General features: G+C 46.5%; 2 protein-coding genes across 3 annotated transcripts in view; one reads left to right on the forward strand and one right to left on the reverse strand.

Annotated features, from left to right (window-relative positions):
* CRYBG3 (crystallin beta-gamma domain containing 3) overlaps positions 1-2,676 on the forward strand; it is a 133,382-nt gene extending 130,706 nt beyond the window's left edge. Inside the window, exons 21-22 of the mRNA XM_055400895.2 lie at positions 72-231; positions 986-2,676. Of these exons, the coding sequence (XP_055256870.2) occupies positions 72-231; positions 986-1,074 (249 nt within the window). The 3' untranslated portion in view covers positions 1,075-2,676. The remainder of the gene's footprint in view (positions 1-71; positions 232-985) is intronic.
* An 85-nt stretch (positions 2,677-2,761) lies between these two features.
* RIOX2 (ribosomal oxygenase 2) overlaps positions 2,762-21,312 on the reverse strand; it is a 31,444-nt gene continuing 12,893 nt past the window's right edge. The window contains exons 3-10 of one of the 2 annotated variants that reach the window (XM_055402730.2): positions 20,887-21,006; positions 19,664-19,792; positions 11,289-11,392; positions 7,949-8,051; positions 7,091-7,256; positions 5,191-5,279; positions 3,733-3,819; positions 2,762-3,076 (exon numbers count right to left, since the gene is read on the reverse strand). In XM_055402730.2, coding sequence (XP_055258705.2) covers positions 2,918-3,076; positions 3,733-3,819; positions 5,191-5,279; positions 7,091-7,256; positions 7,949-8,051; positions 11,289-11,392; positions 19,664-19,792; positions 20,887-21,006 — 957 coding nt within the window. In that variant the 3' untranslated portion in view covers positions 2,762-2,917. Of the gene's footprint in view, positions 3,077-3,732; positions 3,820-5,190; positions 5,280-7,090; positions 7,260-7,948; positions 8,052-11,288; positions 11,393-19,663; positions 19,793-20,886; positions 21,007-21,312 lie in introns of both variants that reach the window. The other variant, XM_055401903.2, reaches the window with a different exon arrangement.

The following is a 21,312-nucleotide window of genomic DNA, read 5'->3' on the forward strand; positions in this document are numbered from 1 at the left end:
GAAAGAAAAAGGACTCAATCCAACTGATTTTGGCAAATGTAGTACTGCCAATGTATTTCTTGACCTTTCAGGCCAGTGACACATGTCTAGATGTCATCGGTGGTCGAGACGTACCTGGAGCTAAAGTCGCCCTCTGGACCGAACATGGGCAGTTCAGGCAGAAGTGGAGACTGAACAGAAACGGAACCATCAGCTCCTACCTCAGTGATCAACTGGTCCTTGATGTTAAAGGTAGGTCTATGACAAAAGCCAGTGTGTTGTGTCCTTGGATATTCATTTTGAATTCCAAACCTCCACCTCCTCCTGGTCCTTATGTATAAGGGAAATATTAAGTCATTTTTAATTATACTTGGAAAAGCTGATATGCCATTTTAACAAACAACAAGCAGAACAATTAGCTATAGGTGGATCAAAAGCCTAAGGACCAAGCCTATGAAGGATTTTATCAGTCCAGTAGTAAAATGTTTATTTGCTATGTGATCTTTGAGAGCATTTCGAAATTTGAAGCATTACCAACCGTAACATGTCATCTCATCCCTAAAGAAACATCTCTGACTTTCTGTTCTGAGTTGTGTGGTTCTTAAAATTTATAGTAGGTATCATTTAAACTCACTTTTGAATTCCACAAGGTCAGGGCCAACATTATTGAGTGCTGCTGCTTTAACTGGGTCAGTCATAGCCACTCTTGGCATAGCAACAAAGATGCAGTGTGGGGCTGAGCTGGAGCACCGAGAGCGTGTGCTCTTAAGAGCCCCACTGCTGGCGCCACTGACACATCTGCACACTGTACTGCTTAGCTTTTCAGTCACTCACAGCTACACCTGTTTAACCTCAGTTTCCCATTTCAGACCATCGCTTTTATAAAGACATATGAATCTACCCCACCAGCAAGTGGGCTGAACGAAAGAAAGCCTTCTGACAGTTGTGAAACTGTTAAGCACCTGTGTGAAAAAATTAATCTTTCCTTTTGGAATTGCTATTTTAGGAGGAAATTATTATGACAAAACTCACATAATTGTAAACCTGCCCCTGGAGGGAGAAGAAACACAGAAATGGGACATTGAAATATTGTGAGAGAATCCGCAGTGTCCCTGGGAGAGCACGGAGGCAGGAGGGCCCTCATGCCCCGTGGAAAGGACCTGCCCATCCTAGGCTCCAGGACCACTGAGCGGAATGGGCTTCTCCCCCAACCGTGAAGACTGCTGCTCTTCACCATGGAAGAGCTCAAAATAGGCTTGCCAGCTATTCAGCGTTCCTGTGAAGAATGCGTTATGATCTCTGTGGAAGGTTCTACTCCCACTTGATCTCCAGCTTTGGTGAGCAGGTTTTTTGAAGTTTTCTCTCCTTTCTACCAAACAAATCCTATTCCCAATAGTTACAAGACACTGCTGATGCTATCACCCTCTATTAGCTATTAACAACTAAGTGTGTGGTTGAGTGCCAGGCACAGAGAAGCGAAGTCCTACAGGTCAAGTCATACTTTTAAGAAGATGAATACTTTTTTTGCAATATCTGAAAACATATTTAATAAACCCCACTATTAAGCTACTGTATCAGATACACATTAAAAGTTCTCTCTTGAAGCTTTTATATGAAGTACCGTAAGTATTCACGCTTGTGACTCACCCCAGGGAGGGACCTCAGCAAGTACAGGAGTGCTTTCTGTTGCTGTTCTTTGCCTGATCCTTTAAACTAAAAATGCACAAATAGCCTGTGGCTGTCCTTTCTCTCCTGGATGACAACACTAACCAGGGGTCACTCCTATCCTGGTGCTGACCTCACCTGATCTACCCTCAAGTGTTTATAAGGAAGGACTCTGTCACCTACGTATAATAAATTTTCCTTTGACCAAAGGGAAATTTTAAGTTAATACCAAGTAGTATTTCAGCCTTGACTATACCATTTTCCTTTACAAAATGTGACAAGAAACTCAGTTTTTCACTTCCATTTTAAACAGCTTTCATTCAAGCAAAATCAGGTAGGATATTGTCTTGGACTTAAGTCTCAAGTAAGCATTACCACCATCACTATAGAGTTTTCAAGCATTTTTCCCTCCTAAGTTGGTTTTAAACTTACACTGAGATAACTGTTCTCTTCATCCCCAACTTTTGCCAGTAAAGCTGAAAAATGTCTGCTCTATTTTTCTATAGAAAGAGTAAATTTTCCAGTGATATTTTTAAAAATATCAATCTATATGCACTTTAGAATGTAAAGTAACAGTGAACTGTTTAAACTCAAAGACCCACTATTTTGACTATTTTTTATAGAGACTTGGTCTTTCCGTGTAAATATTATTGGGGATTTTTCTTCCTTCAATCTCAGGCTCTTTCGTAATCTTTCAAACAACACCTGTAAAACTCCCTTGCCCATAGATGTGAGTGCCTCTTATTAAATGCGGCAGTATTATTTAATGAAATTTGTTTTAGGATAACTTTATTTTAATGGGGGGGGGGACTTGTGTATACACAAAGGTATGGTATGTATATTTTCACTGTAAAAAACCAAGTTAAAAAATTTTCTTCATGTTAATTGTTGTTTAAAATTTTTCTAGAGCCAGTGAGGCTCTTTAAAGAAGTTGTTTCTTCCAAAGAACACCAGGTAATGACAGTTAAATTTACATTTACTGGAGCTGTGCCTTTTCTACCACACTGGATTAAATAAACTTGTCGAAATATGGCTTTTGTCACTTTCTGGGACACTGAGTAATTTGCTGTTCTTCTGTGTACATCTGTTAGTACATATGGCCAAATGACCACCTATAAGAGGTAGAGCTCATTTTATTAAATACACAGGTAAGGAAAGTTACATTCATCGTGTCTATGGCTCAAAGCAACAGGAGTCCCCAGCACACAAATCTTTGCAGAATCAAATGTCCAGTATTTTACATATACATATTACTATTAAAGCAGCAAGGGCACTAGACTACTTGGATTAAACATTCTGTCCAGAGGGATAATACCAGGTTTTGCTTTTCCTCATCTGTAGTCAGCTTCAGGTCCTTGACAGAAATAGCTGAACTGCTCCAAATTTGCTTCAGTGCATCCATATGTGAGAGAGGAAAGCGAAGTCCGTGAGACTGAAAAAAGATAAACCAGTCATTTAAGTGCCATTTTCCATAATTCTCAATGCATCATTACTGAGATCCTTCATAAGAATGAAACTTGTTACAGGTAAGCTATTTACAAAAACTGCAAACTATAATTAGATAACTTCTAAAAGTCAATGATTCCCTTGTGAAAACTCAGACTTCATGAAAGGCCTATTAGTCATTTGGGGCTTCCCTGGCAGTCCAGTGGTTAAGACTCCACCTTCCAATGCAAGGGGCACAGGTCTGATCCTTGGTTGGGGAACTAAGATACTATAGGCCATCAGGTGTGGCCCAAATTTTTTTTTTTTTAACTGCAGAGAAACAGCCCCTACTTGCCAAATCAAAATACATTAGAATAAAAAGTCTTAAATATTAGTCATTTGAAATGCTTCATTATTTGTTATTTTACACCTCCCCTACAAGGCCACAGGTCCCATGCTAGTGTCTTTTAAAGTGGGTACAGGTGTTTATATATTACAGAAATGTCTGACTTAACTATCCCTGTGAAGGGCTGTCTATTTGTGAAATGTTAAGTCCACACTGCAGTCACAGAAAAGCTCATTACCCCATACATCAAAGGTAATAGAGTCCTCCCACCAAGCACCAAACCACAGCAAAGACATGCATTTTGAGTTGGAACAAACCTCTGTTTCCTCATTTCCCATCATGTGTGTGTCTCTCCTATTCTTTAAGGAGTGATAGACGTAAACCATCTTCTCTTGAGTTTCATCCTTCAAAAAACAAAAAAAGCTGTCAACAACAAAATACTGACCACTGGGATGCTAGGAGGCTTTTCCAGTAATATAGGGCAATACCAAGAAAAATCTCAATGCCTCAGTGCTTAAGTGAAACTTATTGAATACTAAAGAATCTTCCTGGCAAAAAGTGGAGATGTAAACATGTAGATACATAAATACAATTTATGTATGTATTTTTTTATAGTTCTCATAGATTACTATCTGTATGTAGCTAATAAGCACTTGTAAGTCATTTTTTAAAAAGATAACAGCCCCTTCAGAAACTTTAATGAAAAAACCATTTCTATTTCAACTTACCAATGAAACATTCAACTTTCTTCATTTAGCAATACCTGTACTCGTTGTGCATCAGAAAAATTTAATATTCCTAGGTCTACATAAATTTTCAATTTATAAACACCACAGAGTAAATATTAATTCTAAATACCAGCCATGTGATCTATAAAAACCTTCCTTCCACTTATAGTAGGCGTCCCCTCCCTCTGTATCCACCCTACACAGGGAAGTTTACTGTCTCTTCCAGCACCTTGAGTCATTCCTTGTCACCTCTTAGATGAGGATCAAACACACTGACCTAAAATAAATGCCTCCAATTAATTATCTGGAGAAGGAAATGGTAACCCACTCCAGTATTCTTGCCTGGAGAATCCCATGGACGGAGAAGCCTGGTAGGCTACAGTCCACGGGGTCGCAAAGAGTCGGACACGACTGAGCGACAGAACGGAACGGAATGGAATTAATTATCAGAATAACTAGCTTTTTTTAAAAAAATGAGGCTGTGGGAGTATATAATCTCAAGGTTTCCATATATAAAGTTTTCACCAGGTTTGGCCCTGATGGCTAGAACAGTCCGGTTATGGAGACATCCAGGTGCCCCTGACTCCCAACCTCGCCAGTCATTCACGGGCCCCTCCCAAGAAAGCTGATCAGGAGAACCAGGGTGAAGCCACCAGGCATGGGAGAATTCCCAAGGGCTTTAGAGTTGTGCAGGGCACTTTCATAAAGGCAGAAGTCCCACACCAGAGGAAGACCAGAAACCTGTACTGATAATTTGGCAAAGGCAACCTAGCCCTAATTAGGAGGCAGAGACCAGACATTAATCACTGACTAGGGGAAGAACCAGAGTTCTGTGGGGCTAAGGACAAACCCTCAAATGCCTGATGGGCAGCAAACTTTGGAACCAGAGCAGTGAGATCTGGGCATAATCTGACCTAGAGCAATGGGACTGAACTGTGAGGAGGAAGATTCCCAGAGGCGGTGGGCAGGGCCACCTGTCAGCCTGCTAACCTGAGGCCTGCGATGGAAATGCCTTGAGTGGAACCCTGTTCCCTTCTGGATACTCACGGATGGGTCCTGATCGGGTCCTACGGTGAGAACCACATGGTCTCTAAACTGCAGTTTCACTGTGCTGTCCAACCCCGGAAATTGTCCACCTAGAAAACCCAGACAGAAAGCAGGCTCGAACTTGTTTGCAGGAGCAGCTGTTTGGGAAAATTAGTTAACAGTGTGCAGGTGAATCCAAACATGGGGCATCCGCTCCAACTAGATATTCACAATGATGTTAAAAGTACCGCTTACATCCCAATGGACCACATTCTTATACTGAAGACAGATGTCAATCAGATAATTAACAACAGAAGTTTATAAAAGGCTGTCACCAGTACCTGGGAAGCACACACTATCTCAGTACAGACTGGGCCACCCTGCCTTCTGCACGGAACGCTCTCACCACTCCAGTTTCTATCCCTGGCTTGCTCCACAGGTGGACTCTGAAAGGACTTCCTGAGCTCAAAGTACACCATCCCTCCAATTACCAGTTACATGACCATGGTGAATTATTCAGTCTAGGCAGGTCGAGCGCTGTGTCAAAAGAAAAGCCACCTAATAAAGCGCACAGAAACAACTCTCTTTCCTAGATTGGATTTAACTTAGTGAAAAAGCAGCCACTACAAACAGACCAGCCTGACAGGGTGATCTGGTTGGAGACAGAGTTGAGGGAACTGAATACTGACAGTAAGGGCTAAGACAAGGAAAACTTCAGATAAAATATCCTGGGACATAAGCTGATTCTCTGAACAGTTCTGCTAGAGATTAAACCATGTGCTGGGAAAATTGCTGTTTTGAGTAGATGCATCAAAAACATACTCTAAACTCCTCCCCACCTCAGACCACAATAAACATGTACGTAGAATGAAGTTAGAAGGGACCTTGTCGATTGTGTGTCTCGCTGGTCCTCCATGCGGGATGGATAAGGCTTTTAGAAAAGTTAGTGAACATGAGACTCTCCCTCTGCCTGACAAGAGAAGCAGCCCGAGAGCCAGCCTGACACCCCCAGCTGTGTCTCCCTGTTCTGCTGAACACAGGCCATTCTAAAGGACCCCAACATTAAACATGGCCACGCTGTGACTATGCAAGACAGAGAAAATTGAGACCACTTCATCAACAGGCAAAAGGAAGGACTGTCCAAACCACGGGAGTGACCACACGTGCCCCTCTCCTGGCTAGCCTGAGGGACTGCTGCTGCTTTCCCAGTGGTCACTCCATCCCCACTTCACTCCTCCTGCTACTAACCATAACTAGGATTTACAGGAGACCCAATCCGAGAACCTCTATTTCCCGACAGCATCCAACCCAGAGCAAAGCCCGACTTCCTGAACCCTCTTGAAATCACCTAACTCAAACCCAAATCCTAGAAATCCTTTCCTTTTACTGAGATGTCTGTAGTCCCCAGCGGCGTGCTATCTCCCGTTACAAGTCAGTAAACCCAGCTCTGTTCGACTACAGGAGCACGGTATAGTCTGTGCCCCAGAACACTGGTATCCCCATCCACCCAGAAGTCTATCTACATCATCTGTAACTTAAACCTGTCACAAGTAGTCACCTGGGACTTGGGGAAGGTCTGTGATGAGCCTGCAAATTCTTGGAGTTCACCTGCTGATGGCAACGTTTTACCCATCCCTGAGCTAATTTCCAGCAAGATTATTTCAGTGTTCAAGTTCTTGAAACTTCCTGCAGATGATGAATTGCAGAGGGGCCATAAATACATACTCCTCACCCCAAACCACAGGGTTCTCGCTCCCCATCAAGCAGCGTGTCCTGTCCAACCTTAACACACTAAGGACAGGCTCATGTTCACCCTGAAATGCTTCATACTTCCCATCAGCTCAAAGAAGTGCACACCCAGAAAAGCATCAAAATATCCCACATTAGCCCCTGACCACCTAGAAGAAACAGCAAGCTCTACCTGGTGCCACAAGCTCTGCTCCATCTCCCGCGTAGTAAGGTGGGAGTCTGTTCATAGCAAAATCCTTCTTCATGTCTGCTGAAGGCAGTTCTTTGGTGCCTTCCAGCCGGTCTGCAAGCATCCTCAGAAAGCCACTTAATCTTGTTGCAACGGCTGTGGTTTCCACCTGCTGGAAACACAGAAGTGAGTCCTGGCCCAGACTCCAGCCACCTTCCTGCCCAGGCCGTCTCCAGAGTGGTGCAAACGGCACCACCACCCAGGACAGACACGGAGCCACGCCACTCCCGTAAGGACAGCATCCCTTGATGTCCTCTTAACCACTACCGTTTGCAAAAGAAGATCAATTTGTAGCATTTTGCCTGGAAAGAGGGCTCCCTGGGAATATGGTGCAGTCTTGGCCTTGCCTTTTGAAGAAAAAAATCACTGTCTGAAGTCACTGCTTCAGACCATGAAGGCACCTTTGCTCAACTCAGCCCTAATGCATCCATCATCTCAAAACCTGCCAACAGGGTAAAATCAGGATGGACAGGAAAGCCAGGGAGGACACCAAGGCCAGGCTCTCCAGTGGGTCTCTCCTAAGGGATCGCACATGTGCTGAGGCTGTAGTTCTGAGCCACATTAGTTATTCAACCACTGATTCGGTCAGCGCTCCCAGGGCCTGCTGCTGCCACCCTGAAATACAGGAAGTGCGCCCTCTGCATACCACCACTGGTCCTTTGGGTCGCAAGTAATATGCAGCCCTCCGTTCGTTTGCAAACCACCCAGCCCAGGAGGAGACAAGCTTGGGTCATGTGGGGAAAAAGGTTCTGGGGTCCTGAGCGGGGAGCCCCTCCCTCCCCACCTGCCTTTGCTCCTTACCAGGAGCAGCTGCCGGGGAATGCCTGCCCGGAGTGCCACATCTGCCCTGGCGGTGTCAAACACGAGCCCCGAAATGGTGTCCAAAAGGAAATCTCCCCATGAACTGGAACACAAGCCAAGTAAAAAACAAAATAAAATGAAAAAACGAAACAATGAAAGCATAAGACATGTGGATAAACCACTGTGGATAAGCCTCAAGCTACAAACTACCACACCAATCCCCCGGCCCTGACATCTTGAGTTCCAATAACTTCACATCACTCAGCATAAAAACTTAAGAGCGTCATCCATCACAGGCTTCCCTTTCTCCCCACTTCAGACACTCACATGGAAAGTTAAAGGTGGGAAGCTAGACTTTATTCATGATTTATTGTAAAGGTAAAGATATCAGAATTAATTACAAACTATCATATAAAGTAGGAGGTTCAAAGGAACAATTTATTTTTTTTTAACGTTTTCAACTAACTGCCTTGAGTTTTGCAGAAAAGTAACTCTCAATCATTAGAGGACCTAAAAAAATTTGTATGTGCAAAAAATCCAAAAAGCAATATATGTAGGGTAACAGCAAGATCCTGGATTGTGCAATTATCTGAATAGTTAAATATGACATTTTCCTTTGTTTCTTTCTTAAGAAAAAGAGGGGCACTGTTCTCAGTAAAATATCCAACATCAACAATTTCAAAATGATTTATTTTGCAACTAGTTAAACTCTAATGATGGTTTTATTGGGGCAGAAGAGAGAAACCAGATGCCAAAAATACCATTACAGGGCAAGCATCAGTGTTCAGTTACCTCTGCTTTTTCTCCTGGGCATTCAGAATCACTCGCTCCTAAATGTGTGTCAGTGTAAGATGCACACGCTGTGGGGATGCTCTCTCTATAAACATTTCTGAGCTGCTCAAAATTTCCCTCTGTGTCACCAGCAGATTTCAAATTGCTGGCTACGTGCAAAATGGAAATTCACAGTATGACTTTTGCCTCTCACTCTGTAAGCAAAATGAACACTTTTATGCTTACCTCCTGGAAGTGGCAAGGGAGGACCAGAGCCAAGGGAGAGACACTTAACCAGGCATCCACTCCCACATGGTGGCCTCACCGGTTTCTGACAAAATGCTACACCCAGCCTCACACCTTGGACTGAACGTGGACCTGGAGGACACACGCAGACCTCACAGCAGCATGAAATATTATCGTCCTTCGAGCGGTCCCAGGTATAAGTCACACAGCAGTAGCTCATAGAGTTAGACTGCAGTTATTACACTGAGCTCCGTGCTCTTCTAGGAGCCTGATCTTGGGCTGCAGTTTAGAAACAACACCTCTTCAGGGGTTCACCTTCATAAATCGGTCACATAGACATGCCACTATCTGAGGGAGGAGGCCCTAAATGCCACCCTTGAGAAGGCTTAGGGAAAGGCCAAATCTCCACCCTGCCATAACGCCTTAAGGAGCGCCAGGACCAAAGCACAGTACATCTCCGGGGAGCAACGGTCCTCGCGTCACACCTGTCTTGTTCTAGCAGTGGCTCAGCCGGCAGGCATCCTCTCTAACTCAGGCAGCTCTTCCAGGGTGGGTGGGACCAGGGAAAGCTACCAGTTCTTCACCCCGGGGATTGGGAAACAGTCACTTGGTGGCACCAAAAGCTAACAGGGTCAAGGAGATGGGGGGAAGTCAGAGAAGTAACTGACGATGCCTCGTGATGCGCCAATGGTGTGAGTAAATCAGAGCTGAGGAAGGAAAACGGGGGAGTGAAAACCAAGGGAGCCAGAAAACCAGCTGACGGCTGCAAGAAAAATGAAAAAGGAAGAACTAGGGAAAGAGTGACAGCGACCAGCTGAGTGACAGCAGTGGCAGGACACCCAGGACGGACGCTCACGGGACTGAGCAACGTGGCTGCCAAGGCCCAGAGCTGCTTCGGTCCAGAACGGGCTTCTGGGGCAGCCTCCCCACGGCCCGGTTCCCACGGCCCGCTCCCTCAGTCGCCCGTGGAAACCTCGCTCTGCAAGGAACCCAACCATGCTGAGAAGGCATTTTATACAAGAAAAGCCTAAAACAAGCTCTGCCTTCGCTCTGCAAGGAACCCAACCATGCTGAGAAGGCATTTTATACAAGAAAAGCCTAAAACAAGCTCTGCCTTCAGGCCAGACTCCCGCTTAGTTCCTCCTGTCCCTTAAACACAGTGGCTCACTTCTCGCTGCAAAGCCAGAAGAGGAGGCGGAGGAATGCTTGCTCTCTTGTGCAAGATACAGCGCTGAGGCTAGGAGGACCCACTGTTCCTCAGGCCTGGAATGTCCTGTCCCACTCTGACCTCCGGACCCACCTCCACTTACTCATCCCCTCGGCTCCCTCAGTTTGGGTGTCAAATCATTGCTGAAGCTTCCGTGATGCCCCAGCTTAGCTAACCACACCCCTCTGTGCTCCCAGGGACTCTTCCGCAAAGCTATGATGGGACATGTCACACTGTTTGGGAACTACACACCTGGCTCCCCTCCTTCTACCGTGACCAGAGTGTAAGTCCTCCCAAAGCCCCTTCAGTCCAGCGCCTACCATCCCAGCAACCACCGCAAGGCCCAGGGCTCATGATGGATGAACCAGTGATGGGCGCTTTTAGTGGGACCTGGACTAGCCAGGCACTGCTGTCAGGAAATCACGGGCAGGGCCGCTGCCCGGGTCCTGTCATGTGACAAGGCGCTCGCTGAACGGGAACGTGGTTTTAATTGGAACTGTTTCCAGCACATGTGCTTCTAGGACTCACTGTTCCAGACATCCTTTCCAACTTTAATGAACTGTAAAAACTGGAAACCTTAAAAGAGACCCAGAGGTTTCTGTGATGCAGTTTATGTTCGGGGTGATGACAGTGTTTCGGAAAAAGATAGTGGGGATGGCTGTACAACAGTGTGAATGCAATTAGCGTCACTGAACTGGACATTTAAAAATGGTTAAAATGGTCTACGAATATTTTGCCACAATCAAAAAACTTTTTTAATGGAGAGAGTCAGTGGGTGGGGGTGGGAAGAGACTAGAAGTGCAGCCTGGCGTCACAGACACACCGCCACACCTACAGCTGTGCCCGTCTTCCCGATCCTGGGAACCTGGATGTAGGCAGCTCCCAGTGTTCTGTGTGAGACGGGGTCAGGACGGTCCAGGAGGAGGCCCAGACGAGAGGGTCAACGGCACAGGTGGGACACTGTGGGACTAGGAAGCCAGCAGGGATGGAGCAAGCCCTGGGGCTGGAGAAGCAGAAGAGCAGCGACCACCTCTCTCATGCCTTCTGATCCTGGCCGCCAGCACCACAGCTCGGAGCAGAGCTGTCAGGAGCATGAGTTCAGAGGCGAGTGCTTACCTGCTCTGGTAGGTGCTGATGGTCACGTGCGTGGAGTGGGCCAGCCCCTCGGGAGTGTCCGCCTGATGGATGGTCCCTCTGGGAAAGTACAGCAAGTCTCCCGGCTAGACAAGGACGAGGGGCAAGGGGTTAGTGGGGAGGGTGTCTTCCTGGTCCTCTGTAGAGGCTGTGAGTTTCAGCTCTGCGTTCTAGAAACCTCTGAGTGGTGACCAGGCAGTGGGCTGCATGCTGGGCTCTGTGGGCTCCACTGGTCAAGCTCCGCTGTGTCTGTGAGTCTGTCACCATGAACCCAGTCCTGGAGAGGCTTCCAGTGCCTGAAGTCACTTTCTTCGTAAGCTGAGAACAGACACCCCTGAAACTAGCCCGAGGTTCAAGGTGAGAGCCTGTACCCGCCCTCCAAACCCTTCAAAGGGGGTGGTGAGGAGGGACAGCTCTGGAGCTTGCTGACTGGGGACCCCAGCATGTTACCCCGAGGCCTCAGTTCCTTTATGTGTAAAAGGGAAGCAATTGCCCCACATCTCATAGGATTCCTGGAGTATTAAAGGAGACAACATAGCCAAAGCTCTTGGAGCAATGCTGGGCACGTGGCTGTATTATAATTTTTATGTTACCCGCCATCCCATACAATCTGTGTGGTCTCCCAAGCAGGGCCCACATCTGTTCTGTATCCCAGGGCCTAACCCACCTAAGCATCTGGCACACACGGGCTCAACAGATGTTCAGAAGAAGGGACAAAAACCCTGTGGCCCTGCCTCTGAGAATGAACACTGGACGTAACTACAGACCAGTCACGTCCTCAGGCAGGCAAGCCTCGCCCACCCGGTCTGATTTCAAGCCGGTTAAGAGAACTATTTCCCCCAAATCACTCCTGCCCTGGAGCCACCACCTCCTGCCTGATCCCACCCAGACAGAGAACATTCTGTACAGCAGAAAGGACAAGAGAGGCGGTCCCGGGAGTCACTTGTCTCCTCTCTGTGACCCAGGAAGTAGCCTGGCTCCCTGGCTACGACCATGGGTCCTGGCAGAAGAGCTCAGGAAACATCACGAGAGAGATTTTTTTATTTTAATGCTAAGGTTTGCCTTAAAGCAATAAACAATATACAATTATTATGTATTCATAGGAGCTATCTTGCCCTGAATAACACCAACCTGACAGGGAAACTGGTCCTTCAAGTAAACCAATGCATCACTCATAATTACAGCTCTCATTTGTGAGTCTGAGTGCCTGCCCTGTGACGGAGGCCCTCACATATATAGCTCATCCATCTGTTTGTTTATTCATCCCACAAACACCTGACCAACTCTTCCCCACTCACCCTGCCCATGCCAGACACCAGGCTAGGTGCCAGGGAGAGAGTGCTGAACCAAAGAAAGCCCTGCCCTGATAGAACATGTTCCAGAGAAACCGACAAGCATTTGAGAAGAAGAGACACCAGCAATGAAGATATTCGAGTGGGGGCAAGAGGGATAAAATAAAGAAAGCTGCAAATAAACAATGTCAAGTAGTGGTGAATGCAAAGAAGCCAGAGTGAGGAGAATGATGCTGATGTAAGTCAGGGTGGGTGTGTCTGGGGCAACAGGTGCTATTTTAGCCTCTCTGCTAAGGTGACACTTCAGTAGAGACTTCAGGAAATGAGCAAGCCAGATAGTGAAGAATCTGCCTGCAATGCGAGAGACCTGGGTTCAATCCCTGGATTGGGAAGATCCCCTGGAGGTGGGCATGGCAACCCACTCCAGAAATCTCACCTGAAGAATCCCCATGGACAGAGGAGCCTGGCAGGCAAAGAGTCGGACACGACTGAGTGACTAAGCACAGCACAGCCATGCAGCGTCCTGGGGAGAAAGGCTTCTCGGGCGGGGGGAAGAGCAGGTGCAAAGGTCCTGCAGCTGAAATGGGCCTGGCAGGTTGAGGGGCGCCAGTGTGGCAGGAAGGCAGTGAGTGAAGCTGGGGATGATGGAAGGTGAGGTAGGCAGGCAGCAGAGGGGTTGGATTACAGGGCCCTCTGGACCAGTTCAAGGACTTCGGCTTTTTTTCTGGGCTTAACAAAGTCACTGGAGGTCTGGGCAAAGGGTTCACAGGATCCCAAAAGGATCACCATGGCTGTTATGTCAGAAAAGTCTGCAAAAGGAACACTAGATAGGAGGCTTTTGTATAAATCTGTGTCCAAGGATTTTGCCCCAAACAAGCAGAATGGGGACACATGTGCAGGGAGGAGGCTAGGAACAGGGTAGGACACAAGACTTTGGTTTGGGAAAAACTGAATTTGCTGTATCTTTTATCTTTCCAGGGGGAGACATTAAGTAGGTAGCTGAATTATGAATCTAGAGATTAGATGTGGTCTAGAAAGCTAATACAGCATTGAAAACACATCAGTGTGGAAGGTATTTGAAACCTTGGGAGTGAATGCTCATTGATCAAAGTCCAGGAAACAAGCCCTGCACCCCAGCTTACAGAAGCAGGAAGACTTGAGGACATAACAGCAAAGGAGAACGAACAAGACAGTCAGGTGGAGAGAGAACCAAGGGACAGTCACAGCCTGGAAGCCAGTGGAGCAGGTGGCAGTGACCCACTGAGCTGAATACTGATGACACACAGACTAAGGTGGGGACCAGGAGTTGACTGCAGTAGCTGACAGTGTGGAGGTGGCCTTCAGAGTAGTTCCAGGGGAACAATGGCCAAGAGAGCCTGCTGGAAAGGGTTCCCAAGAGTGGGAGAGAAGCGGAAATAAAGACGGGACATGGTGGCTGGGTCTCCAAGAATGTCTACACCCTAACCTCTGGCATCTGTGAAGATTTAGGTTACATGGTCACAGTTAATGAAGAATGCTGATGGGGGGAGTATTCTGAATCAGCCAGGCAGGCCCAATGTAATCACAAGTGGAAGAAGGTATTGGAAGAGAGGACCAGAGAGAGGGTAGCATGAGAAAGACCAAGCTCCGTGTTGCATGGAAGGGGCCATGAGCCAAGGAATATGAACTACCTCCAGAGGCTGGAAAAGGCAAGGACAGAATTCTTCCTTAGAGCCTCCAGAACACAGTCCTGCTGGCACCTTGATTTCAGCCAGTGAAACCCCTCAGGGACCTCTGAACCACAGAACCACAATATAATAAAGTTTGTGGTGTTCTTTCAAGTCACTGAGTCTGTGCTAATTTGATAGGCAGCCATATATTGACATATAGCCATTGCTTTCAAGCAATTTCACTGTAAAAGAAGCATCAAAGTAGTATTTTTAAATCTTTACAACCTATGAGATAAACATAATGATCTCCATTTTAATTAAAAAAATGACACAGAGACCAAGATCTTGCCAAAGGACATGCAGCTCATAAGTGACAGCAGCTGAATTCAAACCGAGGTTTGTCAGATCCCCAAGCCACAGAGATGTGTTTCCATTATGGGGGGCTCTTCACCCCAAGAACCCAGGTTTGGCAGAAGTACCATTCAGGCTGCCACTCGGGTAGGAAGGAAGAGGGGTGAGGAGGGCTCCAGGCCTCTCCATGGTAGCCCCCAAGTCCACCCCTTCCCAGGGCGACTCTGCTCTTCAATTTCACATACTGGGCATTTAAACAAGATTCCACTTGAAGAGTTAGTTCCACGGATTAAAAACTCGACAAGCATACAACTTGAGAATCTCTGCAGAACACAATGCTATCTTTCTCCTTTCAGAAGACCCAGGGCTTCTCACTGTGAGCTGTGATCCAGATGGGTATGAATAGTGGGCATGGCTCCACCTTCCAAGTCCCACGCCCTCTATGACCACCATGGAGCCCAACCCTCTCAGGTAGGGCAAGTAGCCAGATGTCAGTCTGAGTCACTCAGCCCTGGCCTCAGAGACCATGGATGGCTTAGTCTTGGCTTAAAAATAATCAGCCAAGCGCAGGGTTGACAAACTTTCTGTGAAGGGTCAGAGAGTAAATATCTGTGGTTCGTGGGCCGCCTGGTCCCCGTGGCAACTAGTTGACTCTGCCAGTATGACACGAATGCAGCCACAGACCGTACACAGGAATGGTCGTGGCTGTGTTCCCAAATACTTTACAGACAAAAGCAGGCAGCAGGCTCAATTTTTGGCCCGTGGGCCATACTTTGCTAACTGCTGACCAAGAGCACAAAACAATGAAGAAAGATACCTTTATTGTTGTATTTATTCAAGTCCCCTATCACATAACAGAAGGAACAAGACGGAGCGGAGCAGCAGGACGTGTGCTCATCTGCTGCGAGAACACCAAAATCACAACTAGCTGCTGAACAAGCATCAACAGGAGAATGCTGGAACCCACTAGAAAAAGAGATCCCAGGTGCAAGGGCAAAGGAGAAGCTGCGATAAGACAGCTGGGGAGGCATAACCACGTTTAAAATCAAACTTCATACCTGCCAGAGATGCTTGGAGGGCACAAATAAAACCTTGCGGGCACCAGGACCCAGAAAAAGGAGCAATGACCCCGTAAGAGACTGAAGCAGACCCGCCTTTGAGTGTCTGAGGGTCTCCTGCAGAGGCATGGGTCGACAGTGGCCTGTGCGGGAACAGGGGTTCTGGCTGCAGCAGACCTGGGAGGCATGGCGTGTGCCATGAGTCCTCTTGGGTGAGGTTGCCATTAGCCCCACCACAGAGCTGCCGAGTGGGCAATCCACAAACTGGAGAACAATTATACCAAAGAAGTTCTCATACTGTTGAGAAAGTTCCAGGCTCCACAAAAGATTTCCCAACATGGGATGCAGCAAAGGGACTGAGAATTCCCACGGAATCTGACTTTGAAGTTCAGCTGGATCTGATTACAGAACTTCTATAGAACTGGGGAAACAGACTCTTGGAAGGCACAACAAAACCTTGTGCATACCAGGACCCAGGGAAAGGAGCAGTGAACCCACAAGAGACTGAACCAGACCCGCCTTTGACGGTCTGAGGGCCTCCTGTGGACACATGGGTCAACAGTGGCCTGCACGAGGACACAGGCACTGAACAGCAGCGAGGCGCAAATTTGTTGTGGCAAAAAAGAGTAGCAAGGAGAGATAAAAAAGCCTTCCTCAGTGATCAGTGCAAAGAAATAGAGGAAACCAATAGAATGGGAAAGACTAGAGACCTCTTCAAGAAAATTAGACCTATCAAGGGAACGTTTCATGCAAAGATGGACACAATAAAGCACAGAATTGGTACTGACATAACAGAAGCAGAAGATATTAAGAAGAGTGGCAAGAATACACAGAAGAACCATACAAAAAAGATCTTCATGACCCAGATGACCACGATGGTGTGATCACTCACCTAGAGCCAGACATCCAGGAATGTGAAGCCAAGTGGGCCTTAGGAAACATCACTATGAACAAAGCTAGTGGAGGTGATGGAATTCCAATTGAGCTATTTCAAAATGCTAAAAGATGATGCTGTGAAAGTGCTGCAGTAAATATGTCAGCAAATTTGGAAAACAGCAGTGGCCACAGGACTAGAAAAGGTCAGTTTTCATTCCAGTCCCAAAGAAAGGCAATGCCAAAAAATGCTCAAACTACCACACAATTGCACTCATCTTACACGCTAGCATGGTAATGGTCAAAATCATTCACACTAGGCTTCAACAGTACATGAACCGAGAACTTTCAGATGTACAAGGTGGATTTAGAAAAGGCAGAGGAACCAGAGATCAAATTGCCAACATCTGCATCAAAGAAAAAGCAAAGGAATTCCAGAAAAACATCTACTTCATTCACTAAAGGCTTTGACTGTGTGGATCACAACAAACTGTGGGAAATTCTTAAAGACATGGGAATACCAGACATACCTGCCTCCTAAGAAACTTGAATGCAGGTCAAGAAGCAACAGTTAGAACTGGACAAGGAATAATGAACTGGTTCACAATTGGGAAAGGAATATGTCAAGGCTATATCTTGTCACTTGGCTTATTTAACTTACATGCAGAGTACATCATGTGAAATGCCAGGCTGGATGAGGTTCAAGCTAGAATCAAGATTGCCAGGAGAAATATCAATAATCTCAGATTCACAGATGACACCACCCTTATGGAAGAAAGTGAAGAGGAACTAAACAGCCTCTTGAAGGTGAAAGAGAAGAGTGAAAAAGCTGGCATAAAACGCAACATTCAAAAAACTGAGATCACGGCATCCCGTACCATCACTTCATGGCAAACAGATGGGAAAACATTGGAAACAGTGACAGACTTTATTTTCTTGGGTTCCAAAATCACTGTGGATGGTGACTGCAGTCATGAAATTACAACACGCCTGCTCCTTGGAAGAAAAGCTATGACCAACCTAGACAGCATATTAAAAAGGAGAGACATCACTTTGTCAACAAAGGTTCGTATATTCAAAGCTATGGTTTTTCCAGTAGTCTTGTACGGATATGACAGTTGGATCATAAAGAAGGCTGAGCACTGAAGAAATGATGCTTTTGAACTGTGGTGCTAGAGAAGACTCTTGCGAGTCCCTTGGACTGCAAGGAGATCCAACCAGTCAATCTTAAAGGAAATCAACCCTGAACATTCATTGGAAGGACTGATGCTGAAGCTCTAATACTTTGGCCACCTCATGTGAACAGCTGACTCATTGGAAAAGACCCTAATGCTGGGAAAGACAGAAGACAGAGGAGAAGGGGACGACAGGGCATGAGAGGATGAGATGGTTGGATGGCAGCATCGACTCAATGGACATGAGTGTGAGCAAACTCACCCGGAGTGGATTCATGTCAATGTATGGCAAAACCAACCAATATAATATTGTAAAATAATTAGCCTCCAATAAAAAAATAGTAATAAATAATAAATAAATAAAAAAGAGAGAGAGTGAAGGACAGGGAAGCCTGGTATGCTGCAGTTCATGGAGTTGCAAAGAATCAGACAAGACTGACCAACTAAACAACAACATCATAAACAGGGAGTTTTTCCCAGTTATGGCATGCAGGCAGAGATTTTAATATCAAGAAGCCACAAGGCACTGCGTAAGAATCAGAGGGGCTTCCCTGGTGGCAAAATGGTTAAGAATTTGCCTGCCAATGCAGGGGACACGGTTTATGTGCCAAGGCTATATATATTGTCACTGCTTATTTTGGGGCTTCCCTCGTAGCTCATTAGGTAAAGAATCTGCCTGCAATGCAGGAGACCTGGGTTCGATTCCTGGGTTGGGAAGTTCCCCTGGAAAAGGAAATGGCAATCCACTCCAGTATTCTTGCCTGGAAAACCCCATGGACAGAGGAGCCTGCTGTGCTATAGTCCATGGGGTCGCAAGAGTTGGACACGACTTAGCAACTAAACCACCACCACCGCCACTGCTTATTTAACACATATGCCGAGTACGTCATGCAAAATGCCAGGCTGGGTGAAGCTCAAGCTGGAATCAGTCCCACATTCTGCAAGGCAACCAAGCCCATGCGTCACAATGGCTGAGCTCATGTGCTGCAGCTACTGGAGCCTGCGCACCTGGAGCCCAAGCTCCACAACAAGAGAAGCCACCGCAAAAAGAAGCCCACGCACTGCAACAAGAGAGTGGCCCCTACTCGCTGGAACTAGACAAAGCCAGCACAAAGTAATGAAGACCCAGTGTAGCCAAAGATAAGTAATTTATAAAGAAAAAAAAATTAGATACCAAGTATAATTTCAAGATGTAAGAAATACAAAAACAACCATATGCAAGTCCATCAGTTTGGTTAAAAGCTTTGGAATGATTTAAATTAACTATTATCTTATTACCACTGAAGGAAATTAAATTTTGTTGAAATTAAGTTTTATAGGAAAAGGTGTAAAACTGAGTTACACAGCTATTCTTATCCTAGACTTTGTTCTCAACAACCTGATCTGCTGGGGACTGGCTGTGATCCCACCCAGCTAACTGCTCAAGGACACACTTTCTCAGCAGCAAGATGCCAGCGAACCAGCGCATGCTCGGGCCGCCTGGTTTTCTGGGGAAGGTCCCCTCAAGAGCCTTCATGATGATTCTTCTGACAACTACATGCAGGAGGAAGGGGGTGCAGAGGGTCTACTGCAGTCAGAAGGTAAAGGGGGCGTCTGAGTTTGACCAGTAAGAAAAACTGAAGGGTCGCTGACCGTGCCCTCTTCAAGCAACCTCCCACCCAGCGGTGACCACTGCCTTAGATCTGGTGAAGCTACCCAAGGCCATGCCTTCCACTTTTACTCCAGAAAAGTCAGTGTTGACCGTATTTATAATTCATTCCTTTTGGGCTCAGCATATGGAGACGTTTCCTCAGCTCACATCTGCAAGTTCAAACTACCAGGTCTCCTTCCAAGGCCCCCCCAAGGGGCCACCTGGAATGGGAGCCACCTGCCCCCAAACTCCTGGACACATTCTCGGGGGACTGTTACACAAGCGCAAACCTCAAACCAAACTTGGCGCGCGCATTGGCAGGCTCGTACCTTGAGTATGAACTCGTGTGTGGGCCTCCCAATCCTGTCCTCGGCCTCCAGGCTGTACTCCCGCGCCAGAGGCACCGTCGGCTGGTACAGGCGCCAGTGTTTCTCTCCCTCCAGCTGCAGGATGAACACCTGCAGGAAGCACAGGACCCCAAGAGTGTTAAGAGAGCCTCCACACTGCTCACAAGGCTTCTGGGGTGGGTGCTGGCCCTCCCAGGGCTTAAACGAATCACAACTTTGATATAAAAAAATAAAGGGTCACAGATACATCTCGCTCCACACTTAAAAGCTGCCACCACTGGCATTCACTTTTTAAAAACAGGTGACCATGAACTCTGACACTGGAAGGCTAGTCATTCTTTTCACTTCCCTAAAAGCCTCGCTGAGTTCTTTATATCCCACTATCTATCCCACTATTCATTCCTCTAAATCTTCCATCAGACAGCGGGAAGCCCATAATCTCTGAGGGAAAAGCCAAGCTTCACATATTACTGAGTGTCCAAAACCCTGACGATAATCCCTGGCACATAGGAAAATGTCAAGTTTTTATTCTTCATTCAACCAAAGATATTTTAAAGTCCTGTTAGAAATATTAAAGGAAAAAAAAAAAACTTTTGGAAAACGTATTGATATCAAATTGCTCTCAGAGGAAAAAAGAGGTTTTTATTTCCTACTATCTGTGTTCACAGAATGTATCAGTACAAAAATAAAACTACAGCATACCTAAGCCCAAGAGTTCTTTTTTTGGCAGCCACAGGAGAGTGAAATCCACATTTGGCGCCAGTGGTTAAGCGAAACCATGACCTTCATTTAAGCTGCCCCAAGATTTTCACAAATGGAAAAAAGCATATATTTTTGGCAGCTACAGAAAAAGGACAAAATAAAAGCAGATGTATGGAATACTTGTGACTTCACCTTATTAAACTGTGAAATTAAAGACAAAAAATCCAATCACACTTCTCTGTAGAAAATCAATACATGTTTCGGAGGAATGTGCAGCTCTTTATATTAGTAAATAAACAATCTCTCCCCTTTCCAAAGGAGCAGGAAACCAGTTCAGTGGGGTTAATTTTGGTCCAACATCTGGGTGAGGGAGGTCAAGCTCTCCAGAGCCCACACAGGAAGAGTGGGCCCGGACCTAACCGACAGCTCAACCCCGACAACCCCACCTTCCTGGGCTGACGGCCACTCCCTCCTCCCGTGGCCGGGCAGATCCCCCCTCTCACCTCAACATCATCGTAGTGGGGCGGCAGGCCCTGGGCTCCCGCCGGGGTGATGTACACATTGGAGCCAACCAAGGAGCCAAAGTAGCACTCCAGCTTCTCCTGGATCCTCCAGAGCTCATCCTTAAGAAACAACAGTGGAGGGAGAAGGAGAGAAAAATACATCAGAAGTAAGGAATCTGTTCTTGTTCACTCAGCAAGTCTTTATTGCACAGCTATTATGCTCTGTGCTAAGTCACTTCAGTCATGTCCGACTCTTTGCAACCCTATGGACGAGCCCTCCAGGCTCCACTGTCCATGGGATTTTCCAGGCAAGAATACTGGAGTGGGTTGCCGTGTCCTCCTCCAGAGGATCTTCCTCACCCAGGGATCAAACCCTTCTCTCTTACGTCTCCTGCACCGGCAGGTGGATTCTTTACCGCTAGTGCC

Source organism: Moschus berezovskii, chromosome 1, assembly GCF_049115385.1.
Source record: "Moschus berezovskii isolate FMDL1 chromosome 1, NW_MosBer_1.0, whole genome shotgun sequence".
NCBI classification, from domain to species: domain Eukaryota; kingdom Metazoa; phylum Chordata; class Mammalia; order Artiodactyla; family Moschidae; genus Moschus; species Moschus berezovskii.